The 20283-nt window shown below is 45.5% G+C and overlaps 1 protein-coding gene across 5 annotated transcripts in view; it reads left to right on the top strand.

Moving 5' to 3' along the window:
• The window catches only part of DSTYK (dual serine/threonine and tyrosine protein kinase), a 60391-nt gene extending 51329 nt beyond the window's left edge, over positions 1-9062 (top strand). For all 5 annotated transcript variants that reach the window (XM_027082743.1, XM_027082746.1, XM_027082748.1 and 2 more), the window contains 4 exons: positions 599-712; positions 3034-3148; positions 5616-5750; positions 6323-9062. In XM_027082743.1, coding sequence (XP_026938544.1) covers positions 599-712; positions 3034-3148; positions 5616-5750; positions 6323-6510 — 552 coding nt within the window. In that variant the 3' untranslated portion in view covers positions 6511-9062. The remainder of the gene's footprint in view (positions 1-598; positions 713-3033; positions 3149-5615; positions 5751-6322) is intronic.
• Positions 9063-20283: the final 11221 nt, after the last annotated feature.

Raw genomic sequence — 20283 nt, 5'->3', positions numbered from 1 at the left:
CTTTCCTTCTTCATTTCAGGGAAGTTAAGCTAAGTACCATGTGATGCTTTTCCATAAGTGGGTTAGACAACCATATATGGGCTTTTGGATGAGTGATATAACATTCTCCAGAATTCAAGAGACCCTAAATTGGAGGCTTGGTAGAAGTAAGATGGGTGACTTTGGTATTTGAATCCATAAAACCAAAGGCTAACCAGTCCTACAAAGCAATGGAAGTAAATCTGCCTGAGAGTCCTAGAAATACTCACTTTGAGCCTCTAAGGCAGTTCTAGAGTTTGCTCAGGGTTAGAGATGCACTCATGCCTTCAGGCGTTTGGTTGTGGCTCTCCTAGTCACATTTGGGGATCATCCGGCTGGCCTAAGTGCTGCTTCCAAGGGATCTGACCTGGCCTTTATGGCTTGCCCTTCCTTGCTCTTCCTTTATGTCCCTCTCCTGACTGCCTTCTTCTTCCCTTATTCTCATCCACTTTTCTGTCCTTGTGTGCCCTAGTGTGGTCAGTCTTTCAGTATCTCACAGAAGGAACTCTTCATTGGTATAAGCAAGTTGGATTGAGGAGTTGTCTTCTTAGTGACAGGTAAACCCTTTTGTCTCCCCAAGGCTGGGCTGACCCTGGAGACCCGTTTGCAGATAGCCCTAGATGTGGTGGAAGGAATCCGCTTCCTGCACAGCCAGGGACTTGTCCACCGTGATATCAAACTGAAGAATGTGCTGGTAAGTAAGAGCTGTTTCCCCAAGATAACTCCCTGTCTCTATGTGTAAGTGACCTTTGGAAGGAGGTACACATGAATGTAAATTCGGTCACAGGAAAAGACTGTGACCAGTTAACAGCAGAGTGGATGGATGGTATCTTGGACTTGAAGCTTAGGGAGGAGTTGCATCATAGGCCTAGCTTATATTGCTTAAGATTTTTTCTCCCAACACTGTTGAGAAAATTTAAACTTACAGAAAAGCTAAAAGAGTGGTACAATGAAGACCCACATACTGTTCACCCAGATTCATATTCTCTTTCCTATTGTAGTCTCTCTTTGTTTCTCTCTCTCTCTTTCTTCACACACACACATACACACACGCACACATTTTTTAACTGAACTATATGAGAGTAACTTGCAGATAAAACTTTACTCCTATATACTTCAGCTTGTATCTTCTAAGGAAAAGGACATTCTTCCACTTAATTAAAATGCCATTATTCACACCCAAGAAGTTTAAATTGATACAATATTATTAGTTAATACACAGTCTATATTAACATTTTCCAGTTGTCCCAAATATGTTCAACTATCCCAAATATGGTCTATTTGTTTGTTTGGCCCAAGATCCAATCCAAGGATCATACAGTGCATTTTTCTCATGTTTCTTTAGCCTCTTAATCTAGAATAGTCCTGCCTTTTTTTGCTTTTGTGACATTGATATTTTTGAGGATTCCAGGTCTTGTTATTGCTTAGGGTTTGAGATGCTGGATGAGGACTGAGATGGGTAAACACACCTTAAAAGGTAAGATAGTCATGAACCTACCAGTCCTGTTATCTAAATTATAAAGAACCTTTTGACATACTCCTTTTGAAAATATATTGGATTATCACTGAAGTATCTCTGGCAACACTTAAATGATATATAAAGGGGGCTTCCCTGGTGGCGCAGTGGTTGAGAATCCGCCTGCCAATGCAGGGGACACAGGTTCGAGCCCTGGTCTGGGAAGATCCCACATGCTGTGGAGCAACTAAGCCTGTGAGCCACAACTACTGAGCCCACGTGCCACAACTACTGAAGTCCACGCGCCTAGAGCCCGTGCTCCGAAACAAGAGAAGCCACCACAATGAGAAGCCCACACACCATAAAGAAGAGTAGCCCCCGCTCACCGCAACTAGAGAAAGCCCGCTTGCAGCAATGAAGACCCAACACAGCCAAAAAATAAATAAATAAATAAATTTATTTTAAAAGATGATATATAAAGATGATAGCAGTTTTGGGGGGAGGGAAATATCTTCCTAAAATTCTAGGCTGGAACCTAAGAGGCTTGTCAATAGCCAAATGAGACAGATTTTTTTTTTAATTTTTATTTTTATTGAAGTATAGTTGGTTTATAATATGTTAGTTTCTGGTGTACAGCAAAATGATTCAGTTCTACATATATATTCCTTTTCATATTCTTTTCCATTTTATGTTATTACAAGATATTGAATGTAGTTCCCTGTGTTATACAATAGGATCTTGTTGTTTATCTGTTCTATATATATAAGTTGTTATATGCTAATCCCAAACCCCTAATTTATCCCTCCCCTACCCCCTTCCCCTTTGGTAACCATAAGTTTGTTTTCTATATCTGTGAGTCTGCTTCTGTTTTGTAAATAAGTTCATTTGTATCATATTTTAGATTCCACATAGAACTGATATCACATGATATTTGTCTTTTTCTGTCTGACTCACTTCACTTCTTTTGATAATCTCTCGTTCCATCCATGTTACTGTACTATTTCATTCTTTTTTATGGCTGAGTAGTATTCCATTGTGTGTGTGTGTGTGTGTGTGTGTGTGTGTGTGTGTGTGTATACATACATCTTCTTTATCCGTTCACCTGGGACAGATTTATTGTCTTGGACCTCAGGAAAGGAAACTAGAGGGAATTAAAAAACCCTCCTCAGCTGACTAGAGGACCTCAACCTTCTTATTTAGCAACTTCCTGCCCTGGGTTCTGGAGGTCAGAGGAGAATAATCAGGAACTAATAATACTTTCCTCAGTGCCCTTCATTTATTCATTCATCCAAGATTTGCTAAGCTCCTGATATGTGGCACTATGCTAAGTGCTAAGTACTATGCTAAGTACAAAGATGAAAAAGGCAGTCCTTGCCATCAGGTTGTTTACAGTATGGGGAGAAGACAGTAATGGGAGTGAATCTAGAGGCCGGGAGAATAGAGGCAGAGTTGATTAAGTACTACTGTGAGGTAGATGCCTACTTTTGAGCTTGGGTATGCAGCTGAGCGCTACGTGCAGGACCAGGCATAGAATGACTCTCACCCTGCTTTGTTGGCAGTTGGACAAGCAGAACCGTGCCAAGATCACTGACTTAGGATTCTGCAAGCCAGAGGCCATGATGTCAGGCAGCATTGTGGGGACACCAATTCATATGGCCCCTGAACTTTTCACAGGTAAGCTGGAGGGCAGGGAGTGGGTTTGGGCAGGGCTCCGTGTTTTAACCAAGTGCTACCCTTTGGGCTAAGTAGTATCCACAAGTACTACTGGCAGTTCTGGCACAGGGAGGGGAGAAACCAGAACAGGGGAAACCTAAGACAAGTAGGGGGACACGTGAAGAGGTAAAGGGGCAAGAAAGAAAAGTGTAAATGGGAGTCACCAACTGTTGTTTTGGATGTCTCTCTGGGCTATTAGTGCCATCATTGCCATAGTCAACCAATTATTTAATCCTAAAGTATTGATTGAATAATTCCTATATAATAAGAGTTGTCCTCTATCATTAAAGAACTTACAGTTGACAGAGATATATTGAGAGGTAAAATAATTAAGAAGCAGTATAAGACAACATGTGATTAAGTGCTACATAATGTTGGTGTTCAGAGAAGAAATGTTAGATGGTTTTGTGGTAGAGGTGAAATTCTGGATAGAAACTGAATGAGATCTGGAAAATTTGGTAGGTGGGAAGGGAAGTCAATATATTTATTAATATATTCTTTGAGCTAGGCACTGTGGGTATGTTATATCATATATTTTGTTCCATTTAATCCTCATGACAATTCTGTGGTGATATTGATGCATTTTTATGTCCATGTCATGGATTAAGTTGAGGCCAGATTGATGAAGAAACCCACCCCAAAACACTGAGCTAGAAGTAATGAGGCTGGGATTGGAATTTAGGTCTTTCTGTCTCTAGAGTCCAACCATGTTAGGTAGGAGAGAAAATTCTGGAGGCTGGGGGAGCGGAAATAGGAGCAAAATTGCCGATTAGAAATAAGCATGACACGAAAGAAATCAGTTCGGGAAGTAATAGCAAACAAGTTGTAGATAAGATATATTTGAGCTTGAAATTTATGCAGTGGAGTGAAGGCTTGATGTGAAAGAAGTAAGGAGCTATTGGGCTTTTGAACAGGTGAGGGATGAAAAGAGATGTTCATGGAAATGTTTAGTAGCAGTAGGTAAGGCAGATTGAGTGGCAAGAGCCATGTAGGGAGACCAGTGGTGGAGACCAGACCTAGGATTAAGTTGGTAGTAGTGCTGAAACAAAAAATGTTACAGATTTGAGATCAATTCAGAGGAAGGATGGGCAAGATTTTGTAATTAACTTGATATGGGTGATGAACAGGAATGAATGACTAAAAGATGACTCCAAGGTTTTGAGCCTGAATGGATGAGGAAGGTTGCGTCATTGCCGGGGAAGGTGGAAAGGGAATGGCAGGTCACTTGTTAGTATTGGTAAGACTTAAAATTAGCAATTTATAATATTTGGATTTCTCTCATTAGCCGCAAGTCTTCCCCCAACCCTTCATTGAGTGATACATATAAGGATTAGGAGTTAGTTGGATAGCTGTAGTCCTACGCACATTGAAAAGAAATAGACAGTCATCATTTTTCTTTCCCTGACTTTTACAAAAATTTCTATTCCCACTTTTATTATTTTATCTTGGCTACTTCATATTTAAATTCATTTGATTATTTCTACTGCAGTTCATCCTACTGCTGTAAAAAATAATCTTTCTAAAATATTTTCTTCATGTCACCTCCTGCTCTAAAGGATAAATTACTCCTGCTGCCCATCAAATCCAGACTCTTCTGTCCGACTTTAAAAATCTTTATGTTATGGTTCCAACCTATCTACCCACCTGTATTTCCCAACTTTATTTCCCTAACATGACCTTTCAGGATTAATCTTTTTGATTGTCCCATTAAAATGAAGGCCCGGACTCCCCTGGTGGCACAGTGGTTAAGAATCCGCCTGCCAATGCAGGGGACACGGGTTCAATCCCTGGTCCGGGAAGATCCCACATGCCGCAGAGCAACTAAGCCCGTGCGCCACAACTACTGAGCCTGTGCTCTAGAACCTGTGAGCCACAACAGCTGAGCCCGAGTGCTGCAGCTACTGATGCCCGCGTGCCTGGAGCCGGTGCTCCGTGACAGGAGGAACCACCGCAATGAGAAGCCCGTGCACCGCAGCGAAGAGTGGCCCCTGCTTGCTGCAACTGGAGAGGACCCGTGCGCAGCAACCAAGGCCCGACACAGCCAGAAATGAATGAATGAAAGAATAAATAAATCAATTTATTTATTTTAAAAATAAAAAAGTACTTCACACAAACAATAATCAAATACAAAATATAATGACTATCAGTGAAATATAAAATAAATAAAATAAAGTAAAAGGCCTGTTTTCCTTCCCCTTTGTCAAGTTCTAGTCTTGGCTCTTCTAATCTTTAGCCCTCCCAGTGCCATAGTTTTTCGTATTATAAAATGGGCATTATAAATGTGTCCTGCCTAACAGGGTTGTTATAAGAGATAATGGGCATTAAAGGCTTTAGGAAAGAATGTGTAAAGGCCTCTGCAGATGCAAGTTAGTGGTGATGCTGTTGATTCCCTCCCTGGCTCACTACTTGTCACCCTTTCTTGCTGTAGGGAAGTATGATAATTCTGTGGATGTCTACGCTTTTGGCATTCTTTTCTGGTATATCTGCTCAGGCTCTGTCAAGCTCCCTGAGGCATTTGAGAGGTGTGCCAGCAAAGACCATCTCTGGAACAATGTGCGGAGAGGTAAGAACCACGAGCCTTGCTTTGCCCTGACTCCCCAGAAGAGAGCAGACTGAGACCAGGCACTGCCGCAGCGGCCTCCTGTCCTCCTCTCTGGCCACTCCACAGCAGGACCTCATACACGTTTAAACCATCATGGAATCCAGAAAGGACATTTAAGTCAAACCTCTGCTTCCAGGCAGCGTGGTTCTGAACTCTCAGACAGGTTTTTATCTTTAAAATTTCTAATTCTTCAACATCCTATGCCAGTGTATTCCAGTTTTTCTTCACAGTTACTATTAGGTTCTAACCTAGATAGCTGCAGCTGAAGCCAAAGCTCACTGCATTGTGTAGCATCCTGAGCCCCAACTGGGGCCCTAGTTCCCTGGATCCTCTGCAGAGAGTGGCTCACTGATTGAGCAAAAGCCTTTCACTTCTCTGGGAAGAAGGACTGTGCTGGTTCTTCCCAGACCAAAGAAGTCATTTGTGACTCCATCAGTTTCAAGAGGACAGAGCCTGTGAACTGATCATGCCTCTTCATTGTGTCGGTTCCCTTCTCGCCGCCTCCGGTCTTATTTCCATGCTCCTCTCTCTAGGGGCCCGTCCAGAACGCCTCCCTGTGTTTGACGAGGAGTGCTGGCAGCTGATGGAAGCCTGCTGGGATGGTGACCCCTCGCAGAGACCTCTCTTGGGCATTGTCCAGCCCATGCTCCAGGGCATCATGGACCGGCTATGCAAGTCACATTCTGAGAGGCCTAACAGAGGACTCGATGATTCTACTTGAAAGCAGAGACCTTTCTCTTTCGCTCTTTCTTTCTTTCCTTCCCCTCACCTTTTGGCTATGGGAAGAATTTGACATTCATTACAGAGAGCTCCCAAGGGGACTGATGCTTGCGGGGCAACTTGAGACCTTCCCAGGCACAGATGACTCCTGGATAGGGAAGAGTTGGATGGCTGTGAGCATATCCAGCAGTTCACTGATGCCCAAGCTGTTTCTTTAGCCAAAAAGTCAGTATAAATCTCTTCTGTATGAAATTTCAAGAAAAGTCTTACCTAGTTCCCTTTTCCAGACTGTCTTTTAACTCCAGCCATAATCAGGACTCTGTGCTCCCATAGTGGAGCCCACATTCCTAACATTCTTTGGAAGTCTTAGTTCATAGCTCCGTTTACACATGGGAGGTTAGGTTTTTCTCCACCCAGAGTCCCTTTTCAGTTTATCCCCCGTGGCTTAGTCTGCTCTCAGATACCAGTTTTCTAGCAGATTGCGCACATATTTTGCCTGAGTAGGGAGAAGCAAGGGAGGGGCTAACGCTTAGTAAGGAGATGAGCGGTTGCAGTTCATTTTTTAAAAAGTATTCTGAGAAAAGGTGCAGGTCAGCCAGAGTCCACATGTAGATATTTGGAAGTGTTATTTAAACACTCAGCAGGCTGAGTACAGGAATACATATGTATAACACGTGTGTATACTTTGCTTTTGTTGAATAACAGTGTCTGCTAATTTGGGGTTCTTCTGTTGCTTGGCATCCATTATTTAGGTGATGCAATGCCATGAAATGTACTGTATTGTATATTACTTGGGAAGACACTAGATATTCAAAGAGGCCTGGCAGCACTTGGGCTGTAGAGGGCTCAACAAGGCCAAAGTCCTGAAGATTTTACCTCCTAGCTTTGGTTGTCTGTGCTCCCACGTGGTGAGGTGAGATTGTGGCAGGGGGAGGAAGAAGGATGGGATGAAAGAGTTACCCTTACTGTGTTCCATCCTTCTTACCAACTTAATTAGGGCAATTTACCCCAGCCTGAAAATGATTACCTGGCCATTTTTAATGTGCTTGAGGTCTGGTCGCTTCTGTTGCTTCAGAATTGAGTGACGGACCTTCCTGCAGAGCAATCAGAAGACGCGGTGGAGCCTGGGGCTCCAGAGTAGCTGCCTTAGTGCCTAGGGAGCCAGCAGCAAGGTCAGTCTGGGGGCGTTGCGGAATGCACGTCGGGGTGAGGTTTCCACAGGCATGCCCTAGTTCCCTGGATCCTCTGCAGAGAGTGGCTCATTGATTGAGCAAAAGCCTTTCACTTCTCTGGGAAGGAGGACTGTGCTGGTTCTTCCCAGACCAAAGAAGTCATTTGTGACTCCATCAGTTTCAAGGGGACAGAGCCTAGGCAGCAGCTTCTCCTAATTTTTAACACTAAAATTCAAGGAAAGAGTGAAGGGAGGGATATATTACTACCACGGATAGAAACAGGGGACTGGTAGAACTCTCAAGCAGTACCTGTCAGCTCTCCAACGCGTTTTTTTTTGCATTTTCACTTGAGCTGCCAAAGAGGTGTTGACAAAGCTTTTTCCTGATCAGCAAAGTGGTTTGGGGTAGCGGGGCTGCAAAGTGATAACTGCACTGAATGACACTTTATTTTTTGGCTTATTATTTAGCACTGAGAAGCCAAAAGGGATTGGTGATTATAACAGCACTTTGGGGAACAGACTCCCTCTGGCCTTGCTTTGGAGAGACGGCATGCGTGGTATTCCATCTGACTAATCAGGGAACCTCCTAAGTTCATACTGCATCAGAGTGGAATAAATGGCCCTCGAAGAGTCCATTGCCGAAAGAGTAGTTGCTTTCTTTGAGTTTTCAAAGCTTGATTTTTGGATTTGCTGGATCAAATAACCCACTTTTTCTTTAAAAGAAAAAAAAAGAGGGTTTATCCTTCTAAATGTGGGGGTGGGGTGGGTTAGGGCTAGTGTGATGTTTAAGTGGGTTAGGAGGGAGTCAACTTGAGAAACCTGTATGGCAAACTCCCTTGGGGGGTTTTAAGTACACTACTGTTCTGAAAAGGGTTTTATTTTTAACTTTATCTGCTTTGTTAACTAACATCCAGTCCACAGAGCTGACTGAAGAGACTGTGTGTGAACACCTGACACTGGGGGGACACCTTACTCAGAGGGTTGGAAAGGAAATTGGCCTGGACAGCTTGTTGTCTTTTATCTTTATGTAATGTTTTTGTTTGTTTCAAAGGACTAATGTTTATTATTACAGTGTTAAATAAAAAGTGTAATATACTAAGTGTGTAGAATAAAAGTGCAATAACAAGAGAAAATTACTTTGGCACAAACTTCAGTTCTTACACGCTCTCCCTCCTTGTGCTACCTGTCTCTTTCCATGATATTGTTACAGCGGGACAGTGTTAATTGTGTATATTTTTAAGAGATGCAACTATGGGTTAAGTCTTCATTTAGTGTAATTTTGAATGGCTGGGTTTGGTTTTATAGAGTATTGTGTCTCCTTCTGGGGTGCACAAACACCAGATGTGCTGTATAATAAAGATCACATTCACGTTTTAGGTTCATATCTGTTTGGCTTTTGTTTTCCCTTAACCTCACTGTGTCTACAGAATGCTCTCTATTCCATTCCATTTCCACTGGGACCCTAGAGGTCTTTTAGTTTGCCTTGGAGATCGATGGAACATGTTACTCTCCCCCATGGATTGCTCTCGGTCTCTGGGCACTTGACATAACCACTACCAGAGGGTAAGGCCCGGGAATGGGAGGCAGGAGAGCCAAGACGGGGGCAAAGTGGAGTGATAGCAATTTATTTTTCAGAGCCTCTCCCGGGTTCACACCCTTTCCGCCAGCCTCTTTTCAGCACGAACTTGCAACATTCTGAACTTGTGCACAAGCCTATGTACTCTTCATTACACTGTGAGAGAATCTGGGCGTGGAATCTATATATGGGCCTATCTGCATTTGGAATATGTGAATTTTCTTTTTAGCCTCAGCCTGCTCTTCAGATTTGCTTGCTCGGCAGTGCCTGATGGACACCATCATAGGCCTCTACCAGCAGAGCAGCACTATCTGTAGCCACCAGGGACTGTCAGTCAGCACGCAGCATGCCTTCTCCCAGAGGGTGTGCGTGTTTGTTTTGTTTTGGATTACCACATCATACTCATAGCTGCTTCACTTTTTGCTGTAACTGCTTGTGATCTGACTGCAACACAAGTTTGGCCAGGAGATGGCAGCACACCTTGAACAGTTGATGTGTTTGTGATTAAGTCTTAAAGAAAAAGCTAAGGTTGAATCTCTGGTTCTCAGCCTCCCCTACACAATAGTCATCTAATGTAGATAAGCCTGTTACACTTGTGAAACTCTCCACTAACTCCAGCCATCTTTCACAGCTAAATATATCCCATCTTTATGCATATACCGTATATTCTCCTACTATAAAGTTCAGAATGACTGAGTTCTCTTCCTCATCATTATTATTTTGGAGAAAATAGTTTGTGGTATATACATTTTTAGATTGCGTATGCTTTTCCAAGAACACAGTCCTCAGCGGCCTTGTTCTTTAAGCAGGGCAACTGGGGTGGCCTTCCTGGCCTTCCAAACCCCTGTTTGGGTGGGGCTCAGAGGGGAGAGGCCTAGTTTCTGAACATTATTAAATTCAACTTCAGAATTTCTGTCTTTAACAGGTCCCCAAGGAGTCCACAAAGTGCTAATTGAATAGCCTGCTTTCAAGTGTAGTTATCACAGGTGGCTATGTACTGGTTGAGACCTCTTAGGGCACTTCTAGGGATGGCCTGTTCCTTAGCATATTCTAAAGGTAGCATTTCAGATCAGTGGGAAAATCGACTATTTAACAAAACTGGCTATCCATCTGAGAAAAAATAGACTCAAATCATCATGCAAAAAAAGGTATACCAAAGATCTAAATGTGAAAAAAGGCTGTAAAGGAACTAGATAATAGCACACACATTATTTACCATATGCTCGGCACTATTCTAAATGCTTTACCTGTACTCACTAACTTAATCCTCACCACAACCCCATTTTACTGATGAGAAAACTAAGACATAGAGAGATTAAGGGTCATGCAACTGATACGTGCCAGAACTGGGATGTGAAACTAAGGAGTCCGGCACCAGAAACTCTGCTTCTACAGAGGACCACTGCACTGTGCTGCCTCTAGGAGAAAATGTATGTAACTATGTATACTTATAGTTGGGGGGCAGGAAGAACTTTTTTTTTTTTACATCTTTATTGGAGTATAATTGCTTTACAATGGTGTGTTAGTTTCTGCTTTATAACAAAGTGAATCAGTTATACATATACATATGTTCCCATATCTCTTCCCTCTTGCGTCTCCCTCCCTCCCACCCTCCCTGTCCCACCCCTCTAGGTGGTCACAAAGCACCGAGCTGATCTCCTTGTGCTATACGGCTGCTTCCCACTAGCTATCTATTTTACGTTTGGTAGTGTATATATGTCCATGCCACTCTCTCACTTTGTCACAGCTTACCCTTCCCCCTCCCCATATCTTCAAGTCGATTCTGTAGTAGGTCTGTGTCTTTATTCCTGTCTTAACCCTAGGTTCTTCATGACATTTTTTTTTTTTTTTTTTTGGTACACGGGCCTCTCACTGTTGTGGCCTCTCCCGTTGCGGAGCACAGGCTCCGGACGCGCAGGCTCAGCGGCCATGGCTCACGGGCCCAGCCGCTCCGCAGCATGTGGGATCTTCCCGGACCGGGGCACGAACCCACGTCCCTTGCATCGGCAGGCGGACTCTCAACCACTGCGCCACCACGGAAGCCCATGACATTTTTTTTTTCTTAAATTCCATATATATGTGTTAGAATACAGTATTTGTCTTTCTCTTTCTGACTTACTTCACTCTGTATGACAGACTCTAGGTCCATCCACCTCATTACAAATAGCTCAATTTCGTTTCTTTTTATGGCTGAGTAATATTCCATTGTATATATGTGCCACATCTTCTTTATCCATTCATCCGATGATGGGCACTTAGGTTGTTTCCATCTCCGGGCTATTGTAAATAGAGTTGCAATGAACATTTTGGTACATGACTCTTTTTGAATTATGGTTTTCTCAGGGTATATGCCCAGTAGTGGGATTGCTGGGTCATATGGTAGTTCTATTTGTAGTTTTTTAAGGAACCTCCATACTGTTCTCCATAGTGGCTGAACCAATTCACATTCCCACCAGCAGTGCAGGAGTGCTCCCTTTTCTCCACACCCTCTCCAGCATTTATTGTTTCTAGATTTTTTGATGATGGCCATTCTGACTGGTGTGAGATGATATCTCATTGTAGTTTTGATTTGCATTTCTCTAACGATTAATGATGTTGAGCATTCTTTCATGTGTTTGTTGGCAGTCTGTATACCTTCTTTGGAGAAATATCTATTTAGGTCTTCTGCCCATTTTTGGATTCGGTTGTTTGTTTTTTTGTTATTGAGCTGCTTGTAAATTTTGGAAATTAATCCTTTGTCAGTTGCTTCATTTACAAATATTTTCTCCCATTCTGAGGGTTGTCTTTTGGTCCTGTTTATGGTTTCCTTTGCTGTGCAAAAGCTTTGAAGTTTCATTAGGTCCCATTTGTTTATTGTTGTTTTTATTTCCATTTCTCTAGGAGGTGGGTCAAAAAGGAGCTTGCTGTGATTTATGTCATAGAGTGTTCTGCCTATGTTTTCCTCTAAGAGTTTGAAAGTTTCTGGCCTTACATTTAGGTTTTTAATCCATTTTGAACTTACTTTTGTATATGGTGTTAGGGAGTGATCTAATCTCGTACTTTTACATGTACCTGTCCAGTTTTCCCAGCACCACTTATTGAAGAGGCTGTCCTTTCTCCACTGTACATTCCTGCCTCCTTTATCAAAGCTAAGGTGACCATATGTGTATGGGTTTATCTCTGGGCTTTCTATCCTGTTCCATTGATCTTTCTGTTTTTGTGCCAGTACCATACTGTCTTGATTACTGTAGCTTTGTAGTATAGTCTGAAGTCAGGGAGCCTGATTCCTCCAGCTCCGTTTTTCGTTCTCAAGATTGCTTTGGCTATTCGGGGTCTTTTGTGTTTCCATACAAATTGTGAAATTTTTTGTTCTAGTTCTGTGAAAAATGCCAGTGGTAGTTTGATAGGGATTGCATTGAATCTGTAGATTGCTTTGGGCAGTATAGTCATTTTCACAATGTTGATTCTTCCAATCCAAGAACATGGTATATCTCTCCATCTATTTGTATCATCTTTGATTTCTTTCATCAGTGTCTTATAGTTTTCTGCATACAGGTCTTTTGTCTCCTTAGGTAGGTTTATTCCTAGATGTTTTATTCTTTTTGTTGCAATGGTAAATGGGAGTGTTTTCTTGATTTCATTTTCCAATTTTTCATCATTAGTGTATAGGAATGCCAGAGATTTCTGAGGAAGAACTTTCTTGAATATGATCAGGAACCCAGAAGCCATAAGGAAAAAAAGTGATAGAAATTATATAAAGAACATATATAAGAGCCAAAGACACGAAAACCAAAATTAAGACTAATCAGTAGTTTAGAGAGAACAATTGCAATATATAACTGATAAAAAGTTCATATTCCTAATAATATGAAGAAATCAATCAAAAAATCTAAAGGCAAACTGATTAATAAATATTTGAAAAAAGATGTTCATCTATACTAACAATCGGGGAAAACCAAGATGATATTTCATCTATCAAATTACTAAAAATAAATATGAAAAACCTATTCATAAGTGTGGAGGATGAGCACTACCTATGTTGTTGGGGAGTGGATACAGCTGCAAAAGGCAATTTGGCAGTAAATATTACAAAAAATGTTAATGTATATATCCTTTGCGCCAGAAATGACTTCCAGGGAGTCCCTACCTACAGAAATATTTGCACATGTGTGCAAAGCTATGTAAGTACAAGGGTGTTTATTGCATCATTATTTGTAATACTAAAAAGTTGGAGGCAGGGCTTCCCTGGTGGCACAGTGGTTGAGAGTCCGCCTGCCTATGCAGGGGACACGGGTTCATGCCCCGGTCCAGGAAGATCCCACATGCCGCGGAGTGGCTGGGCCCGTGAGCCATGGCCGCTGAGCCTGCGCATCCGGAGCCTGTGCTCCGCAACGGGAGAGGCCACAACTGTGAGAGGCCCGCGTACCGCAAAAAAAAAAAAAAAAAGGATATATTTAGTATGACCCCTTTTTTGGTAAAAATCCCTTCCATTCTTCCATAACACCAAATTATCTGGAGATCTAGTCCATCTCTTTATATACATGCATAGAAAAAAGTCTGTAAGAATATATATCAAAATGATAACAGTGGTTTTCCTAGGGAGAGAACTTCCAACTTTTAGTGTATTGATTTTCTGTTATTGTATTGTTCATCTGCTATGAACATCTATTTTTTTTTTTGTAATTTAAGAAAATGAATGAAATGGCTAATTTAGGAGAAAGGAAATATGTATTGGAAAGACATTAGGGGCTCACAAAATCAACAGGAAACTATAAGTTCAGGCTCATAGATAGAATCAGCGGGTTGGAACCAGAGCAACTCTTCTTCATTGTGGCTGTGAAGAACCATCTTCACTCCTGATGCGTCCACAGCCAGGGAGGATTTTCTCAACTGGCCCAGCACGGGCCCCAGGCCTATCTCCTACCTGTACTGGTTCTGAACTAGAAGGCTCTCTCCCCTCCAGATTCCACGGTGGGAGACAAGCGCCTAGATTTGCCTGCTCACTAAAACCGCATTCAGTGGAGAAGTAATTCCTGAAAGGTAATCAAAGAACAGTTAGAAAAAGGACCTAGATTCAGGACAGGCTCCAGGTTGACAGATGTCCACTACAGTTCACCTCTTGGGCTGCTCGACATCCATATCCAGTCTTCTGGCACTACTGGGAGGCCAGGTCGTGGAAGGAGATTTATAGATTGGAACCTGTGCATGGAGGGGAAACAGCTGGGTCTCTGGTAAGTTCATTTTTAAATCTCTGGACCTTTTTTTCATTGTAAGAAGACCCCCTTAGCTTCTGTTTCCTTTTTTCCGCCTTCCTTGTTTTCTTAGCATGGCTTCCCAACAAGATTGATCACAAAGACACTCAAGCACCTAGCAATGTGCTAAATCAGAAGCCTTTTTTTTTTTTTTTAAATCGAAGTGTAGTTGATTTACAATGTTGTGTTAGCTTCTGGTGTACAGTAAAGTGATTCAGTTATACATATATATATATATATATATATACACACACACATATATATATTCTTTTTCATATTCTTTTCCATTATAGTTTATTACAAGATATTGAATATAGTTCCCTGTGTTATACACTAGGACCTTGTTGTTTATCTATTTTATACATAGTAGTTTGTATCTGCTCAGAGGCTTTCTATATATGGATTCCAGGAACTGAGAAGGTAAAAGGATGAGGTGATTGCCAGGCTCAATGTGAAGCCACAGGCTCTGAAAATTAAGGGAGCTGCTCCTGGTTCCAAGCTGGCAACGTAGAGAAACAACACAGAATTAGTCTGAGACATTCTACTGAACAGGATTTGCTTACAATTTTTAAAAATTATTACTTATGGGCTTCCCTGGTGGCGCAATGGTTGAGTCCGCCTGCCGATGCAGGGGACACGGGTTCGTACCCCCGTCCAGGAAGGTCCCACATGCCGCGGAGCGGCTGGGCCCGTGAGCCACGGCCACTGAGCCTGCGCGCCCGGAGCCTGTGCTCTGCAACAGGAGAGGCCACAACAGCGAGAGTCCCGTGTACCGCAAAAAAAAAAAAAAAAAAAAAAAAAATTATTACTTACTATTTGCTACCTGCAAAAAAGCATGTGTAACATCCTTGTAAATCTGTGGACCAGGACATTACCATGGTCTTGAAGGCCCTCTGTGCTCTTCCCAGATGCCAGTCGCCTGCCTCTCTCCCCCACCTCAAGGTTACTATTGTGCTTATCATTCTCTTGCTTAAAAAAAAATTTTTTTCCCCAAATACACATGTACCCTAAACAATACATAATTTGGTTTTGTATGTTCTTGAGCTTTACAAAAATGCTGTTACCTGTATTTAACCTTCTGTAACTTTATTTTCACTCCCATGTCTCTGATTTTCATCCAAGCTAATCTGTTGTCACTGTAGTATAATACACCTCACTGCAGTGTATTACTCCAATGTGCACATGTAGTGCAGTCGAGCCATTTGCTTTTCCTCAGGGAACCAACTTTTGGTTTGGTTGTTTTCCCATTGTATCTCTTGTTTTCTATTTCATTAATTTCTGCTCTTGTCTTAGTTATCTTTGTTCTTCTTTTTAGGGTTATTCCATTGTCCATTTTCCCAGAACCTTCTTTTTTTTTTTTTAATAAATTTATTTATTTTTGGCTCCCTTGGGTCTTTGTTGCTGTGTGTAGGCTTTCTCTAGTTGCCGCGAGTGGGGGCTACTCTTCGTCGTGGTGTGCAGGATTCTTATTGTGGTGGCTTCTCTTGTTGCGGAGCATGGGCTCTAGGCGTGCGGGCATCAGTAGTTGTGGCACGTGGGCTCAGGCTCAGTAGTTGTGGCTTGCGGGCTTAGTTGCTCCACGGCATGTGGGATCTTCCCGGACCAGGGCTCGAACCTGTGTCCCCTGCACTGGCAGGCGGATTCTTAACCACTGCGCCTCCAGGGAAGCCCCTCCCCCCCATTTCTTGAGTTGGATGCTTAGCTTATGGATTTTCAATCTTTCTAATGTAAACATTTTATAATCTTTCAATCTTTCAATCTTTCTAATCTTTCTTTCAATCTTTCTAATGTAAACATTTACGTTCAGAATTTCCCTTTAAATACAACTACTGCTGCATCCCATAACTTTTAATATGTAACATTTTTTGTTATTATTCAGTTTTAAGTGTTTTCTCATTGCCATTGTGATTTCTTCTTTGCCCTGAGTTTTACATAGGCATGTTTTAAAATTTCTAAGTGTGAGGATAAATTCCTTTATGTTTTTGTGGGCAGACAGCATGGTCTGTATGATGCCAGTTCTTAAAAATTTGTGGGAACTTGCTTTATGGACTAGCTCATGGTGAATTTTATTTTTTTAATGGTTAAGATGATAAATTTATTTTATGTGTATTTCACCGTGATAAAAAAAATTGGGGGAAAAAAAGGGATTGAAGTTCTGATACACGTTACAACATGGATGAAGTTCAAAACATCACGCTAAGAAGCCAGTTACAAAAGACCACACATCATATATTCCATTTACATGAAATGTCTACACCAGGTAACTCCGTAGAGATGGTGCAGTTTGGTGGCTGTCGGGTGCTTAGCGGAGGAGCTGCGACTGCTCGTGGGCACGAGGTTTTCTTCCTGAACGTGTTTCAGAAACGGCAGAGGTGGTGAACCTACAAAACGCCACTGAATTGTTCAGTTTATTTTTTTTAAGTGGTCAAAATAGCACATTTTATGTTAGGTGTACTTTACACCATTTTTTAAAAACCCTATAGAACCGATTAAATTCAGGCTGACAACCTGCACAGAAGGTGCTGGAAGGGGCTTTGCTGCCACGAACACAGGCCCGGCTGGACATGCCCAGGCATGACCTCGAGGCTGCATCTCTGCCGTGTGTCCCTGTCTGGCTACCTACCGCCCATCAGACCCACCAGCATCTGCATGCGGTCCTGACCCGGGTCAAGGGTGCCATTTGTCCCACCAGCCTGACCCTTCTCACTCGCCCAGCCTTGGCAGTGAACACCAATGCCCACGCAGGTGCCAGGATCACGCCTGCACCCGGACCATGGGGGGACCAGCGCAGGGCCGTCCTAACTGCCCAAGGTCATTGTCACGATAGAGCTGGACGAGCAGAGCCCGGGAGAGGACGCCACCCCCACCCTCCATCCACCCCACCCCCCACCGGCCGCCGAGAGGCTACTGGAATGTTCCAACAAAAGCGAGTGGCCCGGAGCTCCGAGCCGCCCCTGGTGAGCATCTCAAGGACCTGCTTGCGAGTGGGGATGGCCCCACATTCTCCACATTCCGCCGTGGTGATGCAGCCCCTGCCCACGCGTCACCCCACATCACCCTCCAGCAGAGACCCCGTGACCCCCACGACCCCAGGAGGGCACCGCATCGGCTGTGCCGACCCCCATCACCATCCCCTACGTGAGGCCCCAGACAGGCGTCCACGCGGGGATGAAGCCAGGAGGGAACCGAGTCGGGGACAGAACGGACAGGCCCGAGCCCCTCGGGGCGGCACTGCCAGGGCCCTGGCCTGAGCTGATGGTCGGGCAACCGGAGACCGAGATGCAGAGATGCTTGGGCGACCCCCGTGCCGCGGGCCAGCACGGGCTGCTGGCGACGGCTCTGGGCAGACAGACAGCCTGTCACTGTGGTTGAGAGCCATCAAGGGGGCAAAGAAACGAGCTGGGGGACCCCTCGTACAGAGCACAATGGAGGGGACCCTCCTTCCAGCAGGAAGGTCTACCTTATTTTATCCTTTTATGTGTCTGAAAAGACAACATGAACTATCAAAAGTGCGCCACTTCTGTGATACGTGGGTACCCCAGGGCGGGGGGTCATGAGGAGGGGCACCCCGCAGGGGATGAGGACCCCTGGGAGGCCCACCCGCCTCCAAGCCCCCCACCGATGAGCTCCTCTCTGGCCACCTGGGGCTCCTGCGGGTGGGCTTCTGCTCATGGGGTCTGCTCCCAGCTGGCCGCACTCTCCACCCCCTCAATGTCCTGCCTTGAGCCACGTCCTGGCAGGTCCAAGGGCCGCTCGCAGCGAAACCACATACGCACACAGGAGCCTGCTGTCCCGGACGGGGCGGGGGGCGGCCAGAAAGTCTTACCCATGGGACTGACTCCCCCCCGCCCCGCCCACCTTCTCAGGGCGACTTCCAGGCCTCAGAAGCTCCAGGTTCACCCCCCACCTCTAGCTTTATCTACCACCGGCGGACATCTGCCTCCCAGCCAGGACGCACTGGGACTCCTCACTCTCCCCCCAGCCTTCCCAGACCTGCCCGCACGTCCGCCCCCACAACCACCTGCTGGGGCAGCACCTCCCGCCGGCCCCTGGGCTGCTCTGGCCTTTTCAGACTGCCTGCTCCACTCCCACCAGGGCTCCACCATCGGGATGTCTCCATGGCCTTGCTGACTGCTCCTCCAGGGTCCACTGTTCTCTTTGGGAGACCCCAGGGCCTGGCCCTCATCACTGGCCACACCCTCCGTGGCCTCAACAACCTCCTCTATGCTAAGGGCTCCCAAATCTCTCTTCAGCCCCGATTGCTCCCCGAAATGCAAGACTCACGCACCCAAGTGCCCACTGAACAGCTTCACTGGGTCTGACGGACCACAGACTGAGTCCGGCCTCTGCTCAAATCTGCGCCCACCCCACACAGGACGCTGCTGGCACCCAGAGGCTGGGCCCAGGGACCTGATCCGGAGCCCACCCTGGGACCCCTGCTGGCAGGAGGCTGAGCCAAGTCCCCCTAACTGAACAAGCGGCCACCGTGGTCCAGAGCCCCTCAGCACCAGGCCAGGGCCCGAGGAGGGTCTGGTGATTGGTGTAAAGTTTCTCTATGCCCAGTGGGGGCCCTGCCCTGGAAGACGAGGCAGGGCACGCTGTTCAGGGTCGGGGCCTCGGGGGCATGGTCAGAAGCTCTCCTCTGACCCACAGCCCCTGGGACTCTATATTCAACCAACAGACCTGCAGTGGAGGAGGAACGGATGCCTCCCTGGGGGGCCCGGTAGGGACTGGGAGGGGCCGATGACCAGGTCTGGGGGTGGCCGCAGCTGGGACAGACACACGGGAGCAGTGTCCAGCCATCCCAGCCAGGGCCCTTCCCACCGGGGGGCATCAGGGCTTCTCCTGGGCTTTACCTCACGGCACCACTGACCAAGCCGGTGCCCTGATGGTGGACACACCCCTAGCCAAGGGCGAGGACACCAGTGAAAACCCCACACGAGGCCACACCCGCTGCCCACTCTGCTTTCAGACTCTTCACGAGGAGCACCTAAGCCTTGGGCCACCAAGCTCCATCGTTCCCCGCCTCGCAGAGCAGACATGTCAACCCATCACCGTGACACACGTCGTGGGAGAGGCGGTACTCACTGTCTTCTCCAGGACAGGGCATGCTGGCTCCTCGGGGATGCCGGGGAAAACGTGAAGGATAGCCCTTCGTCTTTGCGCTGACAGGACAGGCGGAAGGCCTCCATCTGGGAGGACACAGTGCAGGGGTCACCTTCACTGTCCACCCACTTGAGGGTGAGCGGGTGGCCCTGGTGGAGGTGGCACATCTCCCGCACCTCCTCACAGAGCTTGTCAAAGGTGGTGGTGGAGTCCAGGCTGGTGATCAGGATGTCCCCGCTGTAGTGCGCCTTCAGGTGTCCGCGGCCGCCGCTCCTGTCCATCTTGCGGCCGGTCCTGCTAGGCATGGCGCCCTCTGCAAGCTGCCGTCAGCGCCGCGCCCCGGACGCTCGGGCCATGGCGCGGGGCCCCAGCGGCCGGGCTGGGGCGCAGGTGAGGCAGACGGCGGAACGCGGAAGGGAGCGCGCAGCACGGGAACCTAGGAGCACGGCCTGGCCAACTCCGCAGAACTTAGCAGCAGGCGGGGCGGGGCCTCATGGTGAATTTTTAATGAGAGTTTTATGTGAACATGAAAATAATCAGTATTTTCATTACTTTTTAATGATTCATTGATGGGAGTCCATTTTGCCCTTTGAGACTAAATGAGACAAGGGCACTGCTATTCTGTGCTGTTCAGTGTCTGGCACACAACAGGGATTATGCTGAATGATTTCTCCTCACCCCTCCAAATCT

This window comes from Aethalodelphis obliquidens, unplaced genomic scaffold (assembly GCF_003676395.1).
Source record: "Aethalodelphis obliquidens isolate GAN/ISIS:26980383/991018 unplaced genomic scaffold, ASM367639v1 scaffold48, whole genome shotgun sequence".
In the NCBI taxonomy this organism is placed as follows: domain Eukaryota; kingdom Metazoa; phylum Chordata; class Mammalia; order Artiodactyla; family Delphinidae; genus Aethalodelphis; species Aethalodelphis obliquidens.
Note: the sequence above shows the minus strand (reverse complement) of the source record. Positions and strands in the feature narration are given on the sequence as shown.